General features: G+C 42.4%; 1 protein-coding gene across 1 annotated transcript in view; it reads right to left on the reverse strand.

Annotated features, from left to right (window-relative positions):
• EFCAB5 (EF-hand calcium binding domain 5) overlaps positions 1–14534 on the reverse strand; it is a 32437-nt gene that overhangs the window by 4534 nt on the left and 13369 nt on the right. Inside the window, exons 7-15 of the mRNA XM_040082547.1 lie at positions 14006–14161; positions 9177–9270; positions 7659–8474; positions 6334–6548; positions 4968–5124; positions 2656–2945; positions 1868–2040; positions 906–1134; positions 39–191 (exon numbers count right to left, since the gene is read on the reverse strand). Coding sequence (XP_039938481.1) covers positions 39–191; positions 906–1134; positions 1868–2040; positions 2656–2945; positions 4968–5124; positions 6334–6548; positions 7659–8474; positions 9177–9270; positions 14006–14161 — 2283 coding nt within the window. The remainder of the gene's footprint in view (positions 1–38; positions 192–905; positions 1135–1867; positions 2041–2655; positions 2946–4967; positions 5125–6333; positions 6549–7658; positions 8475–9176; positions 9271–14005; positions 14162–14534) is intronic.

Genomic DNA, 14534 nt, shown 5'->3' on the forward strand with positions numbered 1-14534 from the left:
TCAGCCCCTAATGATTACAGACCTTTTCTCTGCAGTACCTTGTCTTTGCCAGGTGCCACCAGATAGGTTGTGACAGTCTGGATGCTGGGTGTCCTCGGGTACAACCAGTCCAGAGCAGTGACAGCCACTTGTAGGACATTTTCCCGCATGCAGACGTGGTGGTAGGCTTTGCTGAATGCATGGCAAACTCCCTGTGAAAGCAGAATCTTCCAAGTGAGCCAGACAATTCCACACAGTTTAGGAGACAAAAAAGCTGGGGAAATGTTCATGTTGCAACAAATTGCTTTATTCAGAATTTGTAAAGCGGAAAAGTGACTGTGAAATGTCCCTTATCAAATAATGCCCTGAAGCACTCAGTACCCGGTCACAGCCAAGTCCTTTACCTGACTGAGCTGCTTTTTAGTGGAAATAGCCAAATGGACCGATAAGGTTGGCTTGCTGCGCTCCCTGCTGCCCAGATGATGCATCCACAGTGACACTGATCCCAAAGAAATCCGGACAGCTGTCACTTATAATTATTCCACCACGTAAAAAGTAAGGTATCATGTCATTTTATAGAAATGAACCCAAAAATGAGATTGAGAGCTTCAGGAAATAAAAGCTGCTGCCTTTGGACTTTGCAGTCCAAAGGTCAATTAAAGTTCAAAATGTCAATTAACGTCCTAGTCAAGGTAAGATTAAATAAATTATTGATGAAGTGATACCTCATAATAAATTTCAGACAAGATGCTAATCAGAAGGATACTGATAAGGTGATCTCCTTACACCACTTTCACCATATACTGCAGAAGGGGACCCACAGATATTTTTTTAGTTGTACATCTTACATTTACTGAGAACAAACATGTAAAATTCACAATTTTTTTGCGGGTTGGTGTAACAAACTGCTTTCTGATGATGCCCACCTCATAGAAAGTGATCTCATGGGTCAGGAAGATGGATTTCTCACACTGGTCCCGAAGAGTGTCAAGTCCTAGAATGCCAAAAGCTCTCCAATGAGCATCATACAGGGGCAGCACCAGGACTGAACCTTTCCTCTCCTCCACAGGGCAGTCAGAGTTCCAGAAGTGAATGTTTCCGTGGAGCTGAACTTTTGGAACATAGATTGGCTTTCCCTGGTCAATGGCTGCAAAGCTGAAACATAAATTTATGAGGAGGTTTGTCAGGAGGAGCAGAAAATGTTTAGTGAAAGAGTAAATACTGCAGCTTTGATTTCTCCCTGGTTTTTGGCATCAGAGAAGGAAGGTGTGAACTCCATACCCTGACCACACTCAGCAATACCACATTAACCATTTGCATCCTCTGGGCAGTGATAATAAAGAGGCAATTTTCACCCTTAGGACACTTTTAAAACATCAGCTAATGAACGGAATGAAAAGGAATACAGAAGCAACCAGCAGTTACATTTAATAGGTTAGAGGCAGCAATGTTTAAAGAGACAAATATGTCTGGGCTTTTGGAAATGGCAAGTGAAGAAGCATGAAAGCTGTTTATACCATAAACACTAGGGAAGGAAAGGCATTGTTCTCAAAAATATCCTGTGGATATAAACTGGCGCAACAGAATTAATTTTTAAAGAAGAAAATGTAGACCCAATGCCACAGACATTTGCTAAAGGATGAGATTTATTAGACTGTGGGCTAATCTCCGCAAGGAAAGGAGTGAAATCCCAAACAGAGCAGTTCTAAGCAGACCATGTGGAGAATAAGAACATGTATAGGATATTGGATCATTCCACAACAGCCTCTTGAGAGATTTCCTCTCTGGAATGCTCCATCAGCCTCAGTTTCCAGTGCATCCCAAACACTGCCCCATACATTCCAACCAGTCTACAGGAAAAAGAACAGGTACTTGCAGCTTTTCTTACCTGATTCCTTTCATGTCTCTGTGCAGCACTTGGTTTAGGACATGGGGAGCATCGTCTTCAGTGCAGGCCACGTAGCGCAGGCAAACCTGTCCCTGCTCTGGGGAGAGCTGGTTCTCTTCCAAAAGGGCAATATATGCACTGATCTTCTTGTTATCCCCATGGGCTTCCATGTCCTAGCAAATAAATGTTCCCCATTACACTCTGTACATTAGCCACTGGCACTTATTTAATGGACTTAGCACTTGTTTAATTTTCTCTGAGATGCTGCTCTGGGTCACTGAGTTTGTGTCACCAACCCCATGACGTGGCTGTGTCTCTGCTGTGGCCGTATCTGCCCGGTGCACCCTGTGACAAGCACAAACACCCTGTATTTTGATTGGCAAGGGAAACTTATTTCCTTTTTCCTGTTGCTGATGGGGAGAAGTAAATAGAAAACTAATCCCTTACTATTATCTGTACCTAAGAAAAAGTCCTGTGGATTTCTTCTCCAATAGGAGATTCCTTTAAGAAAAAACCCAAACCAGTGCCAGACTTGCCACATTTACAAACCTAGACATACTGCAAGAACACTTCAGTTACACTGAGAAAAGTTTGGATTTGAGGAGGGCTTTAATGGTGAGGCTTTAATGTTAACCATCTGTGTCCCAAACTGACTCTGGTGAGTTTCATTTCAGAAGCTCCAAAACTACAACTATGGATTTCCAGATCTGACCTGAGTCAGCTCTTCCTTAAGTGAGACAAAATTATCCGTGAGATTCCTTCAGTACTGGCAGAGCAAGGCTGCCTACCTGGGACAGGGCCCTGATCACTGCTTTGTACACTGGTTCCATGCTTGTTCCGCTGCTCTCAGCTGCCTGCTGGATGTCCTGCAGCCATTTCCTCCTGGCTGAGCTTTGCAAGCTCTCAGTGGGACTTTGTTCCACACTTTCAGTCAGGAATTTCACCAAGTTATCAATAGTTTCATCCTCATTGCCAGTGAACTTGGAAGCAATTAACTCAAGGAAAGTCTGGAATGCCTTTGGGGATAATTTCCCCACTCTACTGAGCTGTGAGTATCGGGAGCAAAGCTGTTCCTTTGCTAGTAGGAAAAAAAAATAGAAAATAAGACAAGTAAAATTGATTCATCAGTTAATTAATCAGTTTTGCAAAATGCAAATCAAGACCTAGACAGGCTTTGGGTGGAGTCCATCCAGCCCATCCTTCTAGCTTTCTTTCAGCTGTCTCCTGTATGGCAGTGGTCACACTGCCAGGTAATCTCCAGTTTCCAGACTGGCCGCATCCTTTTCTCTAGATGCCTGCACTCCTCCTATGTGAAAGAATCCCGCACAGCCCAGTTTCGTCCCTGGTGCTGCTCAACTCCGCAGCCCGTGTGTCCGAGCTGGCCCAGCCCCGGCTCTGGGCTCACGGGGGTGCTCTTGCACAGCCTGAGGAACGTGCAGGCGCAGCCTGGCTCCGGGAGCCCGGGCTTCGCGGCGTCTCTGTGACTGATGCTTCCATCGTTCTTGCTGCATCCTATTGGACTCTAAGATGTCCCTGCTCATGGCAGGGTGTTGGACTAGATGATCTTTACAGGTGTCTTCCAATCCAAACCATTTTATCATCATTATCACATATTTTATAGCAAGTACTAACTTGGCCTCAGTCATGGTGGGGCCATGATGCTCAATGCTGTCTTATCCAGCCCATCATCGAAGGAACATGCAGTATTCTAATTGAATTTCTGATTTTCTGACAGAACTAGGATGGAGAATTTTTTGATCACATAAAATGTTTAGATTTTTACCTCCACTTTCTCCTCACTTTAAAGAAAGGGATTTCAGAAAAATATACGTATGAAGTTGAATGTGATATGATCACTTCCTTCACTACTGAGCCACAGCAAAATGAATTATTTTCCCCTTTATATCTAATGTTACACTTTTCACTTGTAAGGACAATCAAATAATTCTACTCACTTTTTACTCTGTGTTTGCATCCAGAAGAAGTGCAATGTCTGTGAATCCTTCCCCCAAACCTGCTTGTTCCACATCCTTGAGAGATTAGGCTGAGACTGCTGGAAATAGTTCACGTTTGCTGGTAGGTGGTATTGATTTTACTACGCTCCCTTTCTATTTATTTGTCCTTTCGTTTATGAGCCCTTCATGGAAGGGACTGTGTCCTTCCATATTTCCATGGTATGTTCTGGCAAGCTTTGAATACAGGAGAGCAGTGAACTGCCAGTTTCTCCTGGCCGAACAGCCTGGAGATGATTAGCTGTGAAATGCTGGTGTGCTCCCCACCAGCTGCCTCCAGTGAGCTAAAGCATAAAGAGATTTTGGTGGTTGCCAATGTGAGCCCCTTTTAGTGATTTGCAGCAGATCAAGATGAGCATGGAGATGAAAAAAACAGTCCTTTCCACCCAAGCACACATCAGACATGTTCTTAATTGCTAATACAGTGTTTCAGAACACCTTATGCCCACATGTTAATATTCATGAGGCTACCAGACAGGTTCAGGTGAACCCGCAGCACTTCTGCTGAACCCAAGTCTTTTCTATCAGGGACCAAATTTGCTAAGTTTATGCAGTGAAATAACCAACAGAGAAGTGATACTCGAAGCTGCTCTGTAATTCATGAGAGCTGTGTGACAGTGTGGATAACTACAAGCTATTTGAGATCCATAAGGAAAGCTGTTCTCTCCTGTGAGGTACAATCCTGCTGGAAGCACAGTAAAATGTATCTATTAAAAATGGCTGGATGACACAGATGGACTGCACTAAAAGTGCAAACATGTCCTCAGGCTTTATGTGTGTTTTTTCACTACCATATCACATGTATACCTTGCATGTTACAGCTGAAATAATTTTTCAACTCATCCCAGTGTCATTAAAAACATTGGGCTACTTCTCTGTCTGGGAATCTTGCACAGGAGGAAGGGATGGAGCAATTCATTAACAAATAGGTCTTGGTAGCTGTTCCTTTCCATTTTACATCTCAAATTGTGTATGCTTATGACTACTTGCAAAACCAAACTGGTGCTTGCAACAACGTCATTAGCCCTGTCACTGAATGGCTGAAGGCCTCCTGTTTTGTGCTCACAGAGCAGAGATTTTTTCCTTACCCTTCATCAAGGCCTCTTTTCCCATGTCTCCCTCAAATGTGCTCAGAACAGCAACCACCTCTTCCAGCTCCAGAGACCCACATGCTCTGCTGTCCCACTTTTCAAAAAGCGCCTCCAAAAGCTGCTTCCTTTGGGCCACGTGAGACATGTGGTGAACCTGCAACAGAGGAACAGTTGGTGTTTGGTAACTCCTGGGCACTACACAAATGGGGACACTACACAAGAGTGGACACACTCTGCAGTGGTTGTGCCAATCACATCATTCCTATGGGCCAGGCTGACTCTGTACATACGTGGCTCAGACCTAGAGATGAATCATCAAACCTGGGAGATAACTTAGAAACACTAAACACAGGTGACAGTTCCATTTACTAGGCAGGACCAGCGCTGCAGAGTTATTTCACAGTAGACAAATGAAGCCTGGGCTGGTTTTAAGGTGAGGTCAGCTCAGGTAAGTGCAAGTTTCCCAGGACACAAATGTCTCCCCAGCAAGAGCTAACCACAGCCTTGTCAGTGACACCCCGAGATGTGGCAGTTCATTTTTCTGTACACTGTTATTTTGCTGGTGCTGCCCTAAAGTGTGTGGGCTCCAAGCAAATGCGTGTTACCATTTGTCCTCTAAACCCAGCACAGAGGGATAACTGGCTGGAGTGGAATTCTGTCAAATGCCAAAACACTGGCAGTGTGTGCTGTGTTCAGTGAGGACTATGGAGCCGTCAGATCCAATATCTCATTCAAATTAGGTCAGCAGCACAGAGGGAAACCAGAAAGAGGTCTGAGGAAAACACGGCTAGAGAAATGCACCATAAAACAGACCTGAAGTGATGTGAGGCACCCTGATGCTGGGCATGAGGAAGGGGAATATTTTTTTTCAACATATGACAAGAGCACCTTGTAATTTAAAAGGAAAGAAGCCTCTGCACATTCACATCCAGCCATGCACATAGCAAACCCAAAGACACTTGTTTTAAAATCCTCCCCAAACATCCACAACCTCCTATGTACATGCCAGTGCAGTAGGTCAGAGATCAGGTTCTTGGCTATTATAAAGTTGAATAAGCAGAATGGAATGTTTTGGGCTCTTTCACAATTAAATATCAACTGTTGTCTCAATGAGTCCAGCTCTAGGACAGACAGACAACGTCTTACAGGACGAGTCTGTCATCACTTCCAGAGCTGAGGGCTAGGGAGGGAGCATCTGTATGAAAACAAAGGGGTAAAATGTCCCCTGAAGGAACAGAGGATGCAAGGATGCAAGTGGAGAGCTCTGCCAGCATCAGATTAACAGTTGACTTTGCTAAGTGTCTGTGGGCATTTGCTTGGTTTTTGTTTGGACATGGGATCAGTCAAACTTATCAATATTTACTTTTTCTAGTTGTTTAATTTTTTCCTCTTCTGTCTGTTTGTATTCTCCTTTGATAAATGCAGTAAGCCTCTTCACAGTAGGCAGAGAAACGTGTTCACCAACAAAATTGTCCATGAGCTGTACGAACTGTGGCAGGGTGAGGCAGCTTGCAGCAAAGGAACGCATAGTACAAGAATCCTGAGGGTTCTGAATCTCTGCCACGCTGGGACCTGAGTCTGAAAGGCAGAAAGCACAGTGTGTCACAGGAAGCCAAATGCTGCCCTAAAGCCAACCACGTGGCAGCTATCAACACAGCCCTCAATCCTGCACTTCCTATCCAGGGAAATTACAGATGAATACAGACTGACTCCATGCTGAGTAAAGGCCTTAATCTGCTTATACTCTTCTAATAGTAGCTCTGCAGATCCAGTCTGGCATGGATGCCATCCTACAGCCAGGTCAAACCCTGACTACAGGTGAGCTGGAATTGCTGTTACTCAGCAGGGGGCTGTCTGAGACAAAGACCTCATTGAGGAGCTGCTGTCTCAGACAAACAGGATGCACATCCAGGGACTGACAGAAGGACAGGGTAGTGCTGTGCACTGAAAGTTACCACGGAAAGCTAGGTAGGTACCAGGGGGCTGTACCATCAGCTTTACAACCCTTGACATAATGAATCTGTCACTGGATTGCTCAGACAATGTACACCCAGTTCTTGCAGTGTTCCAAACCGTGAGACACAAGCGCTCACAGAGTGCCAGCAAGGAGGTTGGCCCTTCTAGGATATTTAAGAAAATACCTCTTTGAAACACAGTTGTCTGATCAAAGCCTTCCTAGAACAAAGGCCTTTGCAGACAATGAAGGAGGATTATCCTTTGGAAACACAGTGAGAGATTAAAATAAAAGGTTCCTGCTAGATGATCTCATAGCACATCTCGCTATAGGCAGTCACAGTCTAAAAGTTATTTAAGTAATTTCTAGATTTAATGTGCTCAGGTTCCTGTCTTGCTATAGTAATATTACAGAGTGAAACAGAACATAAAGTTTCTCCTTATTATAAAAATGCTTCTGCTTCACGAAGTCCCTACTTGAATTAAAGTGTCTGCTCAGCGCCTTGAATACAGATCACCAGCAAAGTGACTCACCTGCCATCCTGTGAGAGGAATAAGCTCTGAAACCGTGGCAGAACACACCATGCTGAGAAGACAGCAAAGTTTATGGTCTTCTCTACTCAGAAATCACTCACATGGTTTTGAAATGGATTTAAAACGCCCTATAGTTAAACCAATCCAAATATATGCATTAAAAAATATTGAGGTCTGTCAGAAAAAAGGAGAACACTTTACCTTTACTCTGGTCATGCAGAAGGTCCTCACCCTGCAGTCTTGTCTCTGAGCTTGTCTGCTGGTCAGACTGGCTCTCGTTGCTTGCAGGGGTTTCTTTCACAGCCTCTGCAGCTGGAGCGTCCTGTTGGGAATCAGTGACATCCGTGTCTGTCACGGCTCTGTCTCCTGAGGCTGTGCCTGTAGCTTCAGGTGCTGTCTCTGTAACTCCACTGTCCTCTTGACTAACTTGCCCTTCTGATCCAGGTTCTCTGGCTGAGGTATGATCTCCTATCTCAGGCTCTCCACCCAGGATGGATTCCTCTGGTTTTCCAGATCCAGGTTCTCCATCTGTACTGAGACTGTTCCCAGCAGAGGCTGATCCTGGGAGAGCTTCATCCTGTCTGTCTGCAGTTCCAGGCTCAGCTTCCCTCTCAGTTTTGGTGTCTTCATTGGAGCTGGATTTCTCACGGTGGATGGTATCTCCATCCAAATCAGTAGCTTCAAGGCCAGTGCTTTGCACTGCTGTCATGGCATCCTCACCTTCCTTGCTCACTTCAGCACCACGTGGCTCTGCTTCTTCATTTTTCTTCTTGGAAATTTCTCCAGTCCCAGCTTCACTCAGGCCAATTTCTTCAACAATTCCTCCTGTAGCACTGGTGCTCATTCTGTCAGTCCCTTGCGTATCATCATCTACAGGTTCATTTCCTAAAATCTCTCCCTCAGAAATTTCTGTTTGAGACAAGACCAGATTTTCACTGAGTTCCTCACAAACTTCCTGGTCACCAAGGCTTCCCCAGAAATCCATAAGATGAATATCTTGCAGCTCAATTATTGGCCCTAAAACAGAAAAAATATGTGTAAGCTGATAGCTTGCACTGGTTTTATGTTCTCTAATATTGCATAAGAAAATATAGAGAAAAAAGGTAATGCCAAGTAAATACAAACTACCAGAAAGTATCTTCTGCAAAGACACATCTCAGGAACACAAAACTTCGGAATAATGTCTTTGCTTGCAGAGATCTGCACTTCTGGCTATGTATTACACCACTTTTCCTTTGAAATAAATATTTCATCATTCTCTACACTAAGGAGGAGAGATTTAATTTGCCTTGCATTTGATCTCAGCCATTAATTAATGTCCAATATCTTTAAAATATTTTACTTTCATGCAGATGATTCCTGCATTTTTTCTTTTTCTTTCTGGAGGTATTTTCATGCAAACACAAAATTAACTTCTAATATTGCCCAGTAAGAAAGAACAGTTGTTTCAGGAAGAGTCTTTCTTTAATTATTTTTCCCTAAAAATACTTCAGAATTTTGTAGCAAGGAAAACTTTCGGATGCAGGAGCATTTCTGAACATTGCAACTCAGTTTGCAAAACGTGCTTGCAAATCCTGGTGTGTAGGTCACAGCACTCATTTGGGTCCTTTTTTTGGGCTCTGTTCATTTCTGGTAACACTTATAAAACATATCTGAGCCATTCAGCCTTGTGTGGACTCTCAATGTTTTAACCACAACTGAAACATCCCATGTGCTCACATTCTCTGGGGTTCCAAAATTCATCAGTCATGGGTCTTCTGTCGTAGAAGTCTCTCAGCAGGGCCAGTATCTTTTGTCTATCCAAGACACCAACCTAGACAAAAAGATAACAATTATTGGGCTTTTCCCGTGGTTCTTGTGACTAACATCAACATTTGCAGCACTACAAAGGCACCATTAGCCAAGAATTACCTGTGACTGATAATTATCCATTACCAGAACATCACTACAAATTCCAAAGAAGTGAATTTATTTCATAAAGGTAAAAATTCCTTCTGGGCTGAGCTGGAACTCCCCCCACACATTATTTTGCAGGCTCTTCCTCTTCCATGTCCTTGACAAATTACAGTGAGATAATTGTAACTGTTCTGCCAAAGGAGTTCTTCGTGTGAAGATCAAAGCTTCAACATTTCACACTCTCAGGACAGATATTGATTGCCTGACAGTACCATGGAAGAATTTTCATGTATTATGGTCTGTGCTGTGTTACCTTAGTGACTGCACATTGTAGTTTGGTTTTGTGCTCCATCATCTCCTTTGAAATGTGATGTATTGGCCTGGAAACATAATTAGTCCAAAAAGCTGAGCTATTATGACAACCTCCCTAATTTCCTTTAGAAATTCATAGACATTTGACCACAGAGGTGAGAGAGGTATCAGCAGTTCCAGTGCAGAGGAAGGGGCAGAGTTTATTAAATCCTTGTTGCTCAGGGTGAGCGTACACAGACGATAAACCCAGGAAAAGGCAATGAAATGGGTCATTTCCAATCAGGAAATTGTGGGGTTTAAAAAGTAAAGCAAACCTAAACGATTGCAAGTTTTCCATTTTATGATATATTCCTGTTGTCATTATTTAAGTCCTGCCACCTTTGTAATCTCCCTCCCATTAGTGAAATAAAGTAGTTAATTAGGAAACAGATTTACTTAAGTTCATTATTTGCAGTGAGGAGCTTTCCATCTGAATTATTGATTTCCTTTTCACATTTTGTTCTTAGATTAAAAACGACAAAATGTAAAATTCACCAGGCTTTTAATTCCTTGTGAACTTTGCCTGCCCTTAGACTAAAGAAATAAAGGAAGAATTTGCTGTTCTTTTCTGGAAATTAGCTCAAGATGACTGCATTGTTTATAACCTGAAACTGTAATTTTTGGCACCAATAGTTAAAAACAGAGGATATGGAAACAACCCAGAGATACACATCTCACCTACTGGTGAAATTAATACTGGAACTAAGTGAACACATCACATTTGCTGGTACTGCAGCACCTTCCTCTACAGGGAAGGGGTTTTGCCAGTTCTGCAGAAAGGACCAGAACTGAAATGTAAGAAGCCATCTGGTCCAATTTTAGTGCTCCAGACTCTGGTAATTTAATTCCTGCTGGTAAAAAAAATAATAATAATAAAAAAAAAGCTGGAAGTCAGAGTTGAATTTCAGCTGTGGGTGGGTTCGGAACAACAAATGTCATCACAGAATTCTGTCCCTAACCTTACAAGATGTAGGTCCTGATTCCCAGTATCTTCTGGCATTAACATACAGACACCTTGCACACCCCTGTGCAAATATTTCTTCTTGTTATTTGTCCTTCAGTGGAATATATCAGGTCGTGCTCTGATCTGTTTACGAGATGCACAAACATACAACGTTTTTGAAGGTGTTCCGGGATCCCTGTGGAATATTTGGATCCTCCATTCAGTATTTCCATTACACACACTTAATTTTCCATTCAAATTCCCTCGGCTGTTACTTGTCACAATCCTCTGCTGGTTGCCCTGAACTTTGCAGTACTAATGCATAATTTTACTTCATTAAAATGGGACTAGATGAATGAAGTATTATTAAAAAGAAAATAAGGATGTTGTTTTGGGACTTAGTTACTTTTTTGTCATATTAAAATAATATAACTGGAGGATTTAGATAACTTAAAGTCTTGAAGAGCTTTTTGTTATTTGGATCAAATAATTTTATTTTTTATATAAAAATAGGTAAATCTATAAAAATAGATAAAATAGCAGAAACTGTAAAATATTAATGAGGGTTTATTTACTTATTTAAACATTTCCAATTTACACAGATTTGCCATTTTAGCAGGGTTTTGCTGTTATTTCAGGACATTTTGCCTTACAACTTACCCTGGGAGGAACATGTCACAGTACAGCCATCTATAGAAGAGAGGAGCACTACAACAAGAAACCATTTCCAACTCCCCTCCCCAGCTGTGATATTTTTCCCAGTTCCTAAATTTAGTAGAAAAGGTGACTTTTCTTTGCACGTTGGTGTGTGACTAAGGAGGCTGATGACAGATTCCTGCCCACCTGCCCTTCGTGCTGCACCTTGTGAGCAGGACAGGTACAGCCTCTCCTCTCCACAACACAAAACCATCTGTGTTTGTGCAGCTGCCCAAACCTCGGGGCAGCTTTAGTGCCCAGAGAGTTGAAACACGTCGACCTAATTTTTTTGTCACCTAGATATTGGCAGGTGATGATTCTCAGCTGTTTTCAGCAATGTTCTGTGACCTGTAATTCCTTTGGCAACACAGACTAAACCAGACTTGCCATTTAATCAGGGGTAGGTCAGTGTTTAACCACTTGATTATTTTTCTGGAAATGTGATGTGTGTATCCTGAACCCTACAATGAGCTTGTTAGTGAGCAAAAGGGAAGACAGACACTTAGAAAAGGTCATGAGAAAGCAGACTTTGTTGTTGCTGTACTGCAAGGAAGATAATCGGGAGTGTTTCAAACGTCATTAGCTTGAAAACTAATCTCTGACTAAATTCAATTTCATTTTAAAATCCCATGTTTAAAACATCCCTGGAAATTAATGCATAGTTATAAAAGAAACTGATACAAGTGAGCAGAGAGACAATAAACTAAAAATTCACAGAGCCATTGCCTTTTGGGGTATTTTGGGGTATAGCAGTGATCCAACAGTGTCCTGGGATTGGCTTGGGAAGTTTCTGCCGCAGTGGCTAGTCCAGGCTGTCCTTGCTGAGCTGCCATCCTTCTGGATGCATGCATTTGAAATCATAATAATGATCATGTGGATACCTTCTAATTTGACTGTAATTTAAACACTGCTTTCTCAGCTCCCTGGCCCTAATTGCAGCTCATTGAGGCAGCCAGCCACACTCACCACGCAGACTGGAATAACTGCCTGCTACCAAACAAATGGAAATTAGGAAGTGAAACAACTCCTTTGCTGTGCTTTGCAGAATGGGCTCCACAGGTAATGGATCACATTCAAGTGGTGCAAGTCCTTGGGTTACTTTGCATTTTTATCTCCCCTGTGGGTACAGTAGAACTTTACAAAATAAACCAGGCCAAGTTTAAAAGAGCTGCGTGGCCCACATGACACTTTAGTGAACTCATTTTGCAGGGCAGGGCTACCTCGGAGCCTAGAAACCACAACTCTGTGCTCTGATCAGTTTGTTGTTGTTTTTTGCGTTTTTGGGTTGGTTTTTTTTTTTCCCCCCCCCCGCAGCAGTGGCGTCATTGCTGATAGCTGCTCGCTCCTGTTGTGTTAGTGTTTTTGGCTCTTTGCCTCTGAGATTCCACTGGGATTAGCAGCATGGAGATGGTGATTACTGCCACAGAAATAATAGGAAGAAAGTCACTTTAAAGCATGAAAGGAAAGAAGGGATCCTTTGGAGACCTGTGGCAAAGACAGGACACGGGTTTATGTATCCCTGTAGCCAGGAGGATCCATCACAGCCCTTCGTGACAGAGCCCCTAGCTGGGAAGCAGACACATTTCTTCCCTCATCCCTGAAACAGCAGCTTGCCTGCTATTCTCTAAAACACACTATTGGTGTTGAAACGAGCCCTGTAATTCCTTTCTCTTGGCGGTAATGACATTATTAGCATGACATTGTAGAGCACAGTTCACTCTGGGTAGGCGCTGCAAGCATAGCTGGAGGAGTGCTGGGTGGAATATAAAATTTATGGAGGGAGAAAACGAAGGTTAGGGCAACTGCTTGCTCTGTAGCAGCCAGCAACTGCCAAACTGCGGGTACTCATAACAAGTACCACACTTTTTGGATGAAGCCCAAGTTTTAGCAATAGTTTATGCCATTGATTCCTCAGTTCCTGCTATTTACTGGTTTTCTAATGAGTCTAGCACTTTTTTTGTTTGCTTTTTAATGGGGATGCAGGTGTACTGAGAGGATGATAGATAGAGTTTAAGGCTGCTGAAAACCAAATTATGGCTTTTGAGTTTCATTGCCAGCTCTGTAACTGACTTAACTGTATTTTAACTTCCTGTCCATAAACTGTGGCTGAAGTTCACAGAAATGTTCTCAGAGAGTCTATAAAGGTGGATTATTTTGCATTTTAAATTTTAACTATGAGATTTATCGATAGAAGCCCTTCAGATCTATAAAGTAATACAACATAATTAATGCAATATATGTAATTCTTGAAGTAATGTGCACATTTGTTAAAGTCAATCTACACCAGCTTAGCTTTGCTGAAATGCAGCTGCATAGATAAACTGACACTCAAATATTCTGAATGTGCTATAGAAGCAGGTAATTTTTTAGAATTAAAGGTCATGGTTAATTTCTTCTCCAGAATCACCAAACATCAGTCCCAAGTCATCAGTTTAGGTAATTCAGTTTCTAATTAGCCCTCACTTAATGGGCTATTGGATGTTTCTGTGTCTAAGAACTCTGAATTTGACAGCAGTGCAGCAGCTATTGTTCTCTAAAATACTGCTGAGTAGGCACAAAGAGAGGATCTAGAGTTGAGAAAAAGAAAAAGCAAGTGACCCAGAGAAATACCAAACTGGGAGCACGCCCACATGGAAATTAGGCTGAGAGATGCTTTGCCTACCTTTCCATAAGCACAAGTGTGGAAGAGGTCAATAAAAATTTGCCTCCGTGTATCATGTTTTGTTGCTTCTTGGAAGTCCTCAGCACACTTATGGAGATATTCCATGATTTCTTGGAACTTGTCACTTGAAACATGTTCAGTGTAGGAATGGACAAGCTATGGAGAGAAAGCAGCAGTGGACATAGTTAGCTTTTTTCAAGCATTTTCAACCTTTAGTTGAACTCCTAAAAATCGATTGCGTGCAATCAAATATTTAGGAATTTGTAATTTAATCTGCCAACGCAACACAGACTTGGTGCCTACTTCATTCTCCTCTTCAGAAGAAACAATATTCTCTAAACAAGCCTGGGACACTGCAGAAATGTATCCTGAACAGTTCCTTTCCTGGTCCAGAGGTCACTTATCAAGTTCAAGCAGAAATGCTGGATCAGGTCCCTCCTATGAAATGTTGTGGCTTAAGCTCAATTTTCTTGTGGAGGATTTGAGTTTTCCATGGGTTTCTGCAGCATTTAGTATTCTTGACTTCACT

The sequence above is a fragment of the Hirundo rustica genome, chromosome 19 (assembly GCF_015227805.2).
Source record: "Hirundo rustica isolate bHirRus1 chromosome 19, bHirRus1.pri.v3, whole genome shotgun sequence".
NCBI lineage: Eukaryota > Metazoa > Chordata > Aves > Passeriformes > Hirundinidae > Hirundo > Hirundo rustica.